Genomic DNA, 14,665 nt, shown 5'->3' with positions numbered 1-14,665 from the left:
ATTTCTTCATGAAATGTGTAGGAAACATATTTCTGTACCTTTATTTGTATTTACCTTGCAGCTTGGACAGCACTCAGTTGGATCACTGGGTTGTCACTTGTGGCATTCTGTAAGAAAAATCCAAAAAACCAGTAAAACCAAAAAATGCACAGAACATGCACTTCTAGTTTTAAAAAAAAAAGAAGTTAAATGTAACATACCTGCAGTATAGCTTCTAGTGTTACATTTTGCTTGAAAAGAAAAAAAATAGTTTTAGTCATTTTGTCACTAAATGATATTCTTTTAAAACATTTAATACAATCAAACACATTTTAACAGATTATCACTTCATAACTTTGCTTTCAAACAATCGCAAGACTTACAGTGTTAAAATAAAACCAGAACACATTGTTTTGAAACACCAATAAAGTTTTAAAAATAATTCCATTATCAAGGAACTTACTGCTTTGAAGTCAGCATCAACATCAGAATCTTCTAAACTTTCTTCTTGGGGAACATTTCTTTTTTTCAAAAGATGTTCGTCTCTTTTGTTCTGTAAAGGAATGACGAAAAAGAAATACATTTAGTGCTTATTAGTAGGGGGTGATGATATAATGGCTCCTTTCAAACTAAAGATTTAGATGAAATTGCTTTTTCTTACAAGACGTTTGTAGTTGCAAATAGAATTTGCAGTATTTCAGCTGTAAGATTCTACCAGCCAGCTAATCACGGACAGAACTATGACAATCCATGACACTTGAATGAATTAAAACTTAGCATTTGGAGATCGATTATTTAAAAGACATTTACAGTACACATAGATCTGCATGACATTAACATTTAGCCACATGTAACAAGTTATTCCCCAGTGTAAGATTAGTTTCCAGCTAAACCTACTTCAAAGTTCCCTACTTACATATATTTTCATATTGTGTGTAAAGTAGCATGCTCAATGTACATTGTCACTTGTCATATTTCCTACTCATTCTATTAGACCAATTTGTGACTTAAGACACTCTTCAGACTCTTTTAAGGAGTTACTGAAGAAAAAAATTACCTTTTCAGTGGTAAAGTACCCATTTTACATTTCTACTTTACTTTATTGGAATATTTGAACACCTAAAGTTCTAATTCAAAAAGAAAGGAAATCTATCAGCAATTTTAACTGTACCCAAATGCACTTTTTTCCCCCAATATAGAACAAAACAAAATATTGGGAACTCCTTCAAAACATTATTTTGTTTAGAGGCTTTTTTATATATTACAAGCCAGGTATGCTAGAACACAATCTCTACAGTCAGCACTGTTTGGTTATCAGATAATTGCTTGGAGACTGAAAAGCCTGTCTTTCCTTGCCAGTATAATAGATTTATCTTAGGTGTTACAGCTGTTTGTTATGTCTTCTCAATGTTTTGCTTCATTAGAGAATGAAAATGTGTTTATTTTAAAAAATACCCAAACCAATCACAAAAAGGTACTCAGACATACATGCTGCACCATCATCTTCCATTGCCCTATCTATCTGTGATTGTACCTCTAGATATATGAAACAAAAGAGAAAGTCTAAAATTTAGACAAGACCATGTCATACATTTGGAATAGTATTTTTAATACATTTTAAATTTGTGAAACCAACAAACCTCAGGTCAAAAATTTCTGGGACTTCTTTACTTTTTATACGTGAAACCAATTTTTCCAGCTTCAGTTTGAAAGGGTCCCAAGTAATACAGTTAAGCTTTTTTTTTTTTTTTTAATCAGATCAGAGAATACTAAAGCAAGAAACAGAATTAAATAATTCTTTAACGCAGAAGACAGCATTCCACGAGTTTAGGACAGTCTGGTTTTGTCAAGTCTAAATGCAGAAACTAGATCTTCAAAGAGTGCACAAGATCACCTTGATTATCTATGGCAGCCTCTCCAGAGCTATACAGTAACAGCAGCATAGTCAGAGCACAGACACACAGACAAGCACTGAAATTATCTTGTTGTCAAGTGTTTCCAGAAAGAAGGAAGATGTACATAAGCAGGCAGCTAAACGCTGAGAAAAGAGTGTTGTGCAGACAAACTGCACCAGGCAGGTACACACTGATGGATGGATTCACCACAAGGACTTATAATGTATTTGCATCATTTTTCCACACCAAGTACATTTTGAGGAAAGAACAAGTATCATTCAACCCTAGCCAATTTGGCCTTGCTCAAGTACAATTCCTTTTCCTATTGTTTGTCTAACTAAAACACAGCCTAACATTGCAGGGAAGGAAGAAGGAACTGAAGCTGGAGGAACGTCCTGATGTCTTCCATCAACTGTCCGCTTCCTACCCAGAGGTATCAATGAGATCATGGTGGTGAGCAAGTCCACACATGCATGAATTTACAGGCAAGATATACAAGTTATGCAAGTGACAAACACTGGTCCAGCAGTGCTGTTTGTCTTCAGGAAAGGTGCAACCAGAGGGAACTAGGGGCTCAGTGCAGAACCATGACTTTCTGCTGGAGCAAGTTAAATGTTTCAAATGAAATCACTTACTGGGAAGGGTAAAGTTTCCTCACCATTAGCAAACTACTTAGAAGCAATACAAGGCAGGGTTTTCTGATTCTATTCTTCCAAAATATTTGGCTGGATTTTCTACACCTTATGCTCACAAAATTCAGGGAAAGAGCTTTTCAGTTGCTTTTGGTTTTGTTTTTAAATTATGTTTGATGTGAGAATTATTATCCACACTGATTTGCCTGGTGATATCTACTTGTTTTTTAAACAAATGATTTGGTAAAGCTCAACTATGTGTTTTGCAACATCTTGCAATAAAGATGGGTGATCTTTACCTTTAAATTTCCATTTTAAAAAGCCTTTTAGATGTAGGCCTCTTGGTGCTTTGATTCAAAAAATGCTGAAATATCTAGAATAGTCAAGAATTTAGCAAACAAACTATTTCTATTGAGCTTAATAAAAATAAAAATTCTAGTCACATCATGTCATTTGTTATTTTCAGGTTTCTTCTATCAGTAAAAAATGATAAAATATTTCAAGAGCTCAAACAGTGTTTCACACCACAGTATTAGCAGATTCCCCCAATACTGAATATTCTGACCTTAAGGAACTGTCCCCATATTTAGGGAGAGAAACTGGCACATGACTGATCCACACTGCTCCCCACAAAAGCATGTACACTGGCATAGAATGAATACACCTCGAGGAGCTTTGACTAAAATCCCTCAAAAGTCAAGAGGATATGCAAGAGCCATTTAAAGTCACATTACTTTGGTTCTGTAAGTGAAAACTTAAAGCCAAAGTCTTCTCCATTGTGTTGACATTAAATTGGTGGCACTCACTCAGAACAAAGGTCTCATTGTTAAAATGGAAACAGATAGACATGCATATGTGGGCTGCATCGATCACACACATTACTTCCACCCTCATGATTTTTCTACCCAAACAGACACTAACTAGAAACAGTTGAAAATGCACCATACAATTTCTAGCTTGAAAGACCAAGAAGCTTTCAAATGCAGAAAGTCAAGTCACACTGCAGCAACTGTGGTACTGAATGGCTGTCCCTCTATAGGTGTGTCTCTTCAACATATCTCTCTGTGTGATCGGCATCTGTCAGGGCTGTGCCTCTAGCAGAATGTAACATGAGGGCTATCATATCCAGTTACTGCAGAAAGTAAAAATGAAGATGTATTTTGAAATCCTCTCCCAAATATCCTGAAATATGAGGATGGCAGAGGCTGGAATACAGCAGTAAATCACATAGATGGCTGGGTTGGAAAGGATCTTTAGAGGTCAACTAGTCCATCCCCTCCAACACAGAGAATAGAGCTGGAACACAGCCAAAGTCCCACTGTGGGTGAGTGAAGAGCATCCTCACAGAATGGCAGGAATGAGCTGCATGGCCTTCAGCAGTTGAACAGCTGGAAAATCATCTTCTACTAACACCAGGTAGCAAGTGTAGAGCATGGCAGTGGACAAAGCACTTAATTACTCTGCCACTTCCCCTGAAGAACTTCAGAAAGACTGCCTGCCTGTAAGCATTATTTAATACACACTCCATGTTTATTCACAGAGAGTACATTTCTATACAAGTACCATTAGCTGAAATTATTTGTTCAAGTACAATTTAGAGGCGCATGCACAGGTTCTCTCTACTTGTGGCCAAAGAATTGGTGCTGAATTTTATTGGGTTTTTTTAGTGTTCTTCCAGTTCCCTAGAAATCTTTCAGGGACTTGGGTGAAGAAGAAAAGAAGGCAGGTTGTAAACAAACACATAGTTACAGTAACTTATCTCTCTCCCATTCAAGGAATTTTCTATGCATACACTGATATAGTGGGTATCTCCAAACTACTCCTCACAAAAATTCCATTTACCTGGAGGAGAGTCCCATAAATACTCAGATGAACAAACATTGAAGGACTGATTTCCTAATGGCAGCAGCACGCTTGGAGGTGAAATGAAATGGAGCTCCAACTAACTTTTCTGCAGCTATTAGGAATTAAGATATTCCACTGAGAGGCCAATGATGGTGAAGATGGTAACAAAGAACAATGCTTCCAATTCCAGCATACCAAACATATATCATCTAGGTTTAATTATCACTATGGGACAAGCTCTCTTGACAAGAGCAAAACTGCCTCAGACTATTAGAAATCTTAGCATGCTCAGACCGAGTAGCACTGAAAGGCTTCCATTTGCAGATGCACGTTGAACATGGTCATAATGCACACCATAACTGAGCTAACCAAGAGCACAGTTCCCTCCCGTTTCAGCAAGCAAGTTAATAGCTCCTTAGAGAGCCTTTTCTACCTGTACACACAGCTATCCAATTCCTTTGGCAACATGACTATACCAAAGGGAATGCTTCCTAATTTAATCCAAAATAAGTGTGCATATATTCCAATGCCAAGATATTCCACTTTCCTTACGAGAGTGTTCTGGTTTAGCAAGGAGCAGCTTTTGGCTTAGTAACAGGGGGAGCGGGTTGCAGTGAAGACCCCGTAAAGAGTTTGCGGACTCTCCCCCGGCTCCTGGGTTCAGACCCACCTCCAACCCAACTGGGCCAATGTGGCACCTCTGCCATCACTATTTAGGGGACGGGGATTTGAAGTGCTGGGAGGAGGTGTAAGAGTGATACAAGATGGAGGCAACCACACGGACCCTTCAGCCAGAGAAGGAGGAAGGAAGGAGAAGCAATAGATCAGAGATCCCTCTGCAAGCCGTGGCGAGAATACAAGCTGTGCCCCTGCAACTTATGGAGGTACATGGCAGGACCAAGAGTTACCAGCAGCTCCATGTGAGTGAGCCCGGACGGGCGAGGGACTGTGTGGGGAGACGGCCATGGCCCAGGCCATGCTGGAGAGCCTGCGCACCGCAGAGCAGCCCCACACGAGAGGCAGAGAGGAGCTGCAGCCTTTGGGATAAATGCGCATCAGAGCAGCCCGTGCAGGGCTGCCATGCGTGTGAGTTACCCCACGGACTCGCAGGGAGGACTGGTGTGGAGTTCACCCGTCCTGAGGAGGGACAAATGGCAGAAGCTATCGGGAACAGACTGACTGAAATCCCCCACTGCCTGCCCCCCCTCCCCCGAATCGTTCAAGGGGGGACAAAGTAAAAACACCAGGATCAGGGCTCTGAGTCTGGGAAGAGGGGAAGTATGGCAAGAAGGTGTTCTTAAAAAGGCTGGTTGGACTCTTCATTGTTGTATTACTCTGTGTTGTTTTATTTTGGTTATGTTTGGGGTTTTACAGTTATGTTTTAGATGATGTTGCATTAAATTATTTTCTGTTTTCTTCCCCCAACCGAGTGGCCTGGTCTGTTTTGTCCTGAACCTTAAGTGGCAATTAAGCTCTCCCTGTCCTTGGGCAATTCTCAGCCTCTTTGGTACTCGAGGCTAATTGTGGTCTTTTGTTCCCTAATGGGCCTAAACCACGACAGAGAGTTGAACGTCATAGGACATAACTGACCAAAGGTTGACAGCAGAATTTCTGCAAATGCAGGCAACATCTTCAGGCTGTCAGTCACATGGCACAATGAGCTCCAGAAAAAAATTACCTTGGCCGGGGAAAGTAAAAGCAAGTAAGAACATTCCTGTAGCTGCTCACTGTTTGCAGATGGTTGAGCTGAAAAACAACTGTCACAACAATATAGATACAGGAGCTTCCATAGCAGCCTGAAGCAAACGTCAGTATTTTCTGTGAAGCACCAAAAACTTCTTACTAAGGGAAAGCTATTCCTATGAGTATTTCCTATAAAGTCAAAGTATTCATGGAACCTTCCAGTCCTAGAATGTGGCTCTAAGGCTATTTGAAACATCTCTGTCAATTTGCAAAAGTGCCCAATTCCTGGACAACTAAACTGCTGTATACAGTAAATCAATAAATCAATCACTCCTTCATAAGGTGAAAGACAAGATTAGCAGCTTGGAGTGACCTTAAAATGCTTGCATTTTGTCATAATGTGCCAAACTAAAAAGTTCTTGCCTAAATCATAGCACCAGCCTCTTCTGTAGGCTGTTGCAGTGAAAATGAAGACAGATGAGCATACCAAGATACAGCAGTCCTGTTCAAAGGCTGGTGAGAAAGCCCTTTCAAAGGGAGAGATCTTAAAATAGGAAGATCTTCAACCACTGTCTGAAACGTGTGCTATCCCAAATAAAGCCTGCACGTTTATAAACAGCAGCTGCTTACAAGCATGTTGATATTCTAGTACAGATCCCATTACAGCAGACTACAGAGGTTTCCATATGAACAAAAGATAAGTGGACAAATATGTCGGGCAAAAGTGCCAAACAGTTAGGAACAACAGTAATGATATCATAGGTGCACTTTTTTTCTCCAGTGTGATGATCTGTTAAGAGTTGTTGATGACAGATACACTGCTTATTTAACTGACAGTGGGAAGGGTCAAGCTGCAAGAACAGTAAATATATAGATCCAACTGCTTCTTGCTTACCTTCTTAGAAGACAGCCAAAAGATTAAAAAAAAAATATCTATCAACACAAACAAGTTCCAAAGCCAATGTGATTAGCAGAATAAGAATCCTCGTGGGCAAAGAGGATGTCCATCAAGCTCCATGCAGCACTCCACTTTGTACTACAGGACACAGTCAATAGGATACTCTAATAGAGCTGTAAAAGGTATTAAATACAAATTTGCACACACTTTTCAGCATCTAACACAAGAAAAAATTCTGTGAAGAGTCTCATCTCTGTTGGGAAGCTTCAAGATCAAAAGAGAAAAGAACTAAACAAGAAAATATTTACCCTGAAGTAACTAACATCATTATGAAATGCCTCTTCAGGTCAGGGAAAGGTTTACAGACTCACAGAATGGTTGGTATTGGAAGAGACCTCTAAAGATCATCCAGTCCAATCTCCTGCTAAAGTAGATCCACCTAGACAAAGTCACCCAGAAACGTATCCAGGAGAGTTTAGAAAACCTCCAGAAAAGGAGACTCCACACCCTCCCTGGGAAGCCTGTGCCAGGGCTTCCTCATAGTTTTTCCTTGTGTTTTAAGTGGAACTTTTTGTGTTCCAGCTTTTGTCCATTACTGCCAGTCCTGTCACTGAATACTACATAAAAAAGTGTTGCCCCATCCTCTTGACATACACCTTTTAAATACTTGTAGGTCTTAATGAGGTCCCACCTCAGTCTTCTCTTCTCCAGGCTGAACAGCCCCAGGTCCTGCAGCCTTTCCTCATAAGGAAGATGTTCTAGTCCTTTGATCATCTTGATGGCCCTGTGCTGGACTCTCTCTAGTAGTTCCCTGTCTGTCTTGAGCCAGGGAACCCAGAACTGAACATAGGACACTCCAGTTGAGGCCTCACCAGGGCAGAGTAGAGGAGGAAGAGAACTTCCTTTGACCTGCCAGCCACACTCATCTTGATGCATCCCAGGATGCCATTGGCCTTCCTGGCCATGAGGGGACATTGCTGGCTAATGCTTAGTTTGTTATCAAAACAAAAAAGTTTAGAAACTCAGTACCTAATAGGAAGAAGTTATTTTGGCATGAAAGTTAACATCCTTGTATTTTGAGTCCTCTAGGGACCAAGAGCAGAACTTCAAGAACATCTCAATTAGGAACTGGAGGTGCCAGTCAGCATTAGCTATGCTAACAAATAACAACAAGCAGCCCTTTCCTCTGCTCTTATATCCTAGGAAAGGCTAAAAGATCAGGCCAGTGATAGAGGTAGATTCAGGTTGCCCAGATAACCCTTTTAAAACTACCACTGTTGTGACAGGCTGAGCTCAACGTCTAGGTTTCACTTGCATGCAATCTCCAGTTTTGAGTTTGGGCAGTGAGAACATCTTCCACAGTCCATCATGAAGAAAAATAAAATGCCCACAAGCCCAATCTCATCACGTTAAAAGGACATTCCGAAAACCTCAACTGAATATCTTTTTAATGAAACATTTCTTAGGTGGCCTATCTAGCCTGAGTGAATTTCTAGTAACAGTTCTTGGATATGAACCTGGAGAGAGATTAAATCTATTTAATGGTTAGGAAAGGACCATTAGTTGGCTCTGTTCAGCTGTCTCAAAACTCATTAACACGTAGACAGCTTTAAAAATCCAAACCTTTAAAAAGGCTTTAAAAAGGTCAAACTGATTATCCCACAATCCATGCATATCAATTTTATATCCTACACACTTAGGGAACTAGGTTCCTTCCATCCAACTAGAGAACGTGTAACTGAAGCAAGTTTTACTATTCTGAACCTGAAAATGTAGGATTTTCTTTTTCCTTTGCATTCTCAGACTTCCTGAGAATCAGAAGATGATTTTTCCCACCCTAGCTCTCCCAGCAACATGAAGACAGACTCCTTTCTACTTTATTTAAGAGCTACTTTCAACATAAGTAATCTTATTTAAGAAAGCTCAGAGTAGAAACAAGTACAGTGTGCCAAAGAAGCTAATAAAAAAGACATATGCCCATGGCTCCTTAATCCACCACTTATTTAGCAAATAATTGCTTTGCCTTGCATCAAACTTAATTGGCAATTAGAGCTTTCATGAGCTCATGTCTGTGAGCTCTCAAGAGACAGCAGAGTTTGCCAAGGAAGTAAAAAATAAACCTTGTGAGAGATCCTGGAAGTTCTTCAGATTCCAGTTAGTTAGCAAGTCTTAAAGAAGGATATGATTCTCTGTTTCTGCTGAGGTTAGGAGTGTTAAGGCTTCCTTTGAAGGGTGGCATCTAATTAAATGACCATAGCATTGACCTGGCTAAGGACCATCTTTCTTCAAGCATACAAGTGGCCCAGGTCAAGCTTCCTCCTCCTAGAAAGCCAAGTGCTTTGAACCAAAGGATCTCTCACATCAATGGAGTTGCAGGCTTCATTTAGATATGGAACCTGAAACTGAATCCTAACCATTACTCATCCTCTATTCCCCTTTAGAGTGAAACTAAATCAACTAGGTTAGTCAACTTATTCCAGGGTTCCTGTTACTGACAGAGCAGCCTTTGAGTTTCTTTGATGCTAATAAATATTCTAAATCAAACTTCACCAAGACCAGTACACTGAGAAGTTTAAATTCTAAATCCTGAGACAGTCTCCCTCACCAAAACTATCAGCATTGCCTTGTCTGTCTAGAAACAGATGCAGCTACCTTCAAAGCTCTTAGGCTCATTGCTGTACTAACACTATAGCCAGAGACCAAGACTATCCTTCCAGAAATGTAGAAGGACTCAAATACATAAAGCATGTTCAGCAAGGTCAATGTGGAACCAAAAAAGGCATCTGACCACTAGAAGTATCATCTAATAGCTTATAGAACCAACGCAGGCCTCAGTTGAGATTCTGACAGATGACTGCTATCCTTTTATGTCAGAGATAGCTTTGTTAGCTCAACTCTTAAACCAATAATAAGTGACCAGGAAACTAACAAAAAAAAGTGAGTAAAGCTTCCTTCTGAATAAGAGCTGTGGTATAAAGACAGTGAAAACAAAACACATTCTTGAAACACAGAATGCATTGCAAATGCACCTTGATGTCTGTAATCTCAAAAGAATAAACACCTCACACTAATGCATGCAGAAATTGTTTACTACTAGTCAAAGCTGTGATTTTTTTTTTATTCTATCTTACAAAACAGAGATGTGAGCAATTTCATCAGATCCATTCATTTAATATTTATACACACATTGATTCAAAAGACAAACCCATGACTATGTAGTGCTTTGACTCTACGTATCAAGAATCTTCTCCATTTGCCTGGTTTTTTTTTCAAAAGCCAGGTGTACACTCAGCATCCAGATAGCTGAGATAAAGGAAAGATACCCTTTGTTTTGAAAGGGCAATGGATTGCTGTGGTCAAGCCAACAACTATCTCCTGAATTTGGCACACTCACGCTAGAGTAGCAGGAAGAGCTGTAAAAATGAAGACTGAAGTAATAATATCATCCTGTCTACTGCTGGAGCTTAATAAAATATACCGTTACATTTCAGACCCTATTCTGTACCAGAAGCAATGGTCTCACATTTGCCACAGAGTTCCCACAGTAAACCAGGGGCCCCCCAGCACCAGTTCAGTTGCTCCAAACCCAACAATTCCAAACACATTGAATCTCTTATTCAAGCAGATCTCTTGTAGTCTTTGCAGTGAAACATATTCAGCAAGCACTCAAGAAGTGCACAACTTCCCGCATTGAAGAGTTCTGCAGCTGCTGTTCACTCCTGATTTGCAGTCTGACCTACATCCAGCACTCAGGCTTCTCTAAATGTGTAAATGATCTGTGCAGATAGTTTTTAGTGAAAAGTCACTAACAGCTCAAAGGCTTCCTCTTCCTCATTTTCACTCACACATTACTGGCACACACAGAACATTGCCTTAAGCTCGAGACTTAACAATGCTTCTGTGTGCTGGGTTCAGTTGGGATAGAGTTAATTTTCACAAGAAGTTGTGAGGGGACACAGCCAGGACAGCTGACCTGAACTAGTCAAGGGGATATTGGATACCTTATGATGTCCTGCTCAGTATATAAATTGGGAAGACTGGACAGTGGGGTAGGAGGGATCAAGGCTCTGGGCATAGTGTTCCAACTGGCAACCACCTGCATGGGGCATCACTCCATATATTCTTTTATTTTTGTTATTTCCTCTCTCCTTGTGTTGTCTTACTAAACTGTCCTTATCTCAACATGAGTTTCTTCCAATTCTCCTCCCCACCCCACTGTGAGTAGGGCAGGGGAATGAGCAGTCACATGGCATCAGTTGGGCATAAACCAGGGCAAGTCCTTTTTGGCACCCAATGCAAGGCCCAAAGGGTCAAGATAACAACGACCAGAGTTTGTTGGGACAAATCTGTTATATGCATTTCTTTTTATTAGTGAAATAGTCACTGGTCACAACATTGGTTTGTTTGTTCATATAGCAGTGTTATGTAAGCCCTCTCTCTATGAAGTGACCCAAAAGAAGGAAGATTTTAAATTGGGCCTTGAGCAACAAGTCTTTGAACAAATTAAACAGGAAGTAGTTCATGCAGTAGCCCTTAGGCCCCTCCAGACAACACATTAAAAAATGTGCTCTACTATGCAGCAAGGGAGAACAGCCCTACCTGTAGCCTCTGGCAGAAAGTACTTGAGGAGACCTGAGGCCAACCCCCAGGCTTTTGGCATTGCGGATACAGAGGATACGATGCCCGCTATACCCCAACTGAAAAAGAAATGCAGCAGCATATGAAGGATTGTGAGCTGCCTTGGAAGTGGCTGGTACTGAAGCACAGCTCCTCTCAGCACCCCGACTACCTGTGCTGGGCTGGATGTTCAGAGGGAGGGTCTCCTCTACACAAAATGAGACTGATGCCATGTGGATTAAGTAGGTTGCACTGATCACTTGAATAAGAAATCCTGGTCACCCTGGAACTTTGGAACTGATCATAGACTGGCTAGACAACAAAGGTCTAGAAATATCACCAGAGAAGCAGGTGATGTGCTGATGAGGCTCCACTGTACTATAACTAAACAAAAAATGAGAGGCAATATGCCCTGTCCACTGATGAGTCCTGTTGCCTTGTGGGAAAGCCCTGGAGGTCGCTTGTGGGTACATCCCATCAGAACCCATGGATTTCTGAGTGTCCAACTTGCATAGTAGATTCCTAATCCAATTCCCCTCAACCAAGGGAGAGTCTTCCATTCTCCAGACTTTCTCATTTGCCCTCCAAGGACTGGGCTTTCCAAGGGCTGGCCTTGGCAGTAAAGACTGAGGCAAAGAATGCATTCAGCAGCTCCTCCTCTACATCCTCTGTCAGCAGTATACTCTCCTCCTTCATCGGCAGGCTCACATTCTCCCTGCCCTTCCTTTTGCTGGGGATGTACTTGAAGAAGCCTTTCTTGTTTTCTTTTATATCCCTTGCCAAATTTAATTCCAAAAGAGCTTTAATCTTCCTTGCTTCACCAACATGTGCCTCAAAGGAAATTTGATTTTGAGCAAGACTAGCCAGTGAATTGTATGCTGTTAATTGATAAATAACCTGGCCACCGTGTGCCATCACTACTACAGCTGCTACATGCCATATCACACACAGAGTGGTCAGGGCTGGAAAAGGCCTCTAAAGATCCAACCTCCCTGTTAAAGCAGGTTCACCTCTATCAGGTCACACAGGAATGCGTCCAGATGGGTTTTGAAAACCTCCAAAGAAGGGGACTCCATACCCTCCCATGGCAGCCTGTGCCAGGGCTCCTTCACCCTCAGAGGAAAGAGGTTTTTCCTCAGTGGTATTACAGTAAGAATCAACAAAATCAACGAAGGATAGACCTTCATGAAACAGAGCAAAGTACGAGTGGTGGAACTTGAACTGGCTTCAGCTGGCACCCAGCAACTTCCTCAAGTTTAACATCCTTCAACCCACAGGCCGTGTGCATAGGTAATGCCAAACACACCAGCCGCAGGCTTTGGATACAACACACAACAATCCAAGACCATATACTCCATCTCTCCTGCCCTGAAAGGCTGTGATGACAGATGGAGTCCCAAAGTCATGGATTAAACAAACCCAACAGACTTTTTAGAGGTACGGTCCATGGACTAAGGAAATGAGATATGTGTGTATATAGATATATAGCAAAGCCAGGAAGCATGGTGGTGATTAACTGGAAAGCAGAGGATCTGGGCACCATGTGGGTGGTAAAGGATAAGGAGTGGATAACATTCCATGTTCAGCTGAGATGGAGTTAGTTTGCAGAGGAAGCTGGGAGGGGAGACAGTCGGGAGAGCTGACCTGAACTAGCAAAGGCCATATTCAATATCATATTCAGTATACAAACCGGGAGAGCTGGCTGGAAACACAGAGAACAGAGATTGCAGGAGGAATAGGCTGGGCACCAGGTTCTGAGTGTTGAATAACTGCATTGAGCCTTCATTCGCTTTATATACTCCTTTATTAATGCTATTGTTACTATGATTTCTCCTTTCCCTGTGTTGTCCTATTAAACTGTTCTTATATCAGCCCACAAGTTTCTACCTTTTTCTTCCAGTTTTCCTTTCCATCCCATCAAGGGTCAGAGGGAGGATTGAGAAAGTAGCCACATGGTGCTTAAGTTGCTACTTGGGCCTAAACCATGACATTCTGCAATAAAATGGCCTTGAAATGTGATCTGTTACAAAAACCAATTATGAGAATTAAATTAAAATTCTTACTTTGCACTGCAAAGCTCTCTCCAAAGACTGCACTGGAATGCAGTCTCAATTTAAAGTGATGTATAATGATATGCTGCATTAGCTAAGCCATATTTTACATCACTTCTTTGGTAGCAGGCATAGGCTGCCCAAGCGCTATGAGTGACTTCCCAGAACAGATTTCCCAGCTACACAGAGTTTTATATCGATTCAGCGCACCAGTTCTGATGAGAGAGGGTCTCTAACCTGTCCGTATAAATGTCAACTATTGATAATCCAGGTATCAAAATTAATTATTGGAATCTCATTTTAAGGAAAAAAAAGCTAATTTTATTCTTCACTTGGTATCTGCCACTGACGTAGCTTTTTCCACACCTTGGTCATCTGGCCAGTGCTGAGGAGGTCACAGTCAGTTTTAGCTACACACCACATTCAGACATCTTCAGATAGTTTCTTTGATTAGGAAAACATGAAAGCATTAAACAATTTTTAGATGACACATCATGCTCATGTAAGTACTAAGATTATTCTTTTTTCTAGTTATCTCAGTTCACTTCGGTTTCTTCAACTAATTCTTCTGAAGAGAGTCCAGCACAGGGCCACCAAGATGATCAGAGGACTGAAACATCTTTCATACGAGGAAGGGCTGCAGGAACTGGGGCTGTTTAGTCTGGAGAAGAGGAGATTGAGGGGAGATCTTATTAACATTTACAAATATCTAAAGGGTGGGTGTCAGGAGGTTGGGACATCCCTTTTTTCTATAGCAGCTATCAACAGGACAAGGGGTAATGGGATGAAGCTGGAACACAAAAAGTTCCACTTAAATAGAAGAAAAAACTGTTTTACTGTTCAGGTGAGGGAGCCCTGGCACAGGCTGCCCAGAGGGGTTGTGGAGTCTCCTTCCTTGGAGGTCTTCAAGACCCACCTGGACATGTTCCTATGTGACCTGATCTAGGTGAATCTGCTTCTGCAGGAGGGTTGGACTAGATGATCTCTAAAAGTCCCTTCCAACCCTACCATTCTGTGATTCTGTGATTCTTGTAGTTTTCAGGATTAATCTTAGAAATATTCATT

The 14,665-nt window shown here is 41.1% G+C and overlaps 1 protein-coding gene across 1 annotated transcript in view; it reads right to left on the bottom strand.

Moving 5' to 3' along the window:
- Window positions 1-14,665, bottom strand: part of KPNA3 (karyopherin subunit alpha 3) — a 61,479-nt gene that overhangs the window by 22,690 nt on the left and 24,124 nt on the right. The window contains exons 3-5 of the mRNA XM_061994420.1: window positions 443-532; window positions 201-230; window positions 55-107 (exon numbers count right to left, since the gene is read on the bottom strand). Of these exons, the coding sequence (XP_061850404.1) occupies window positions 55-107; window positions 201-230; window positions 443-532 (173 nt within the window). The remainder of the gene's footprint in view (window positions 1-54; window positions 108-200; window positions 231-442; window positions 533-14,665) is intronic.

The sequence above is a fragment of the Colius striatus genome, chromosome 1 (genome assembly GCF_028858725.1).
Source record: "Colius striatus isolate bColStr4 chromosome 1, bColStr4.1.hap1, whole genome shotgun sequence".
NCBI classification, from domain to species: Eukaryota; Metazoa; Chordata; class Aves; order Coliiformes; family Coliidae; genus Colius; species Colius striatus.
The sequence above is the reverse complement of the archived record's forward strand: the minus strand, read 5'-3'. Positions and strand labels throughout refer to the sequence as shown.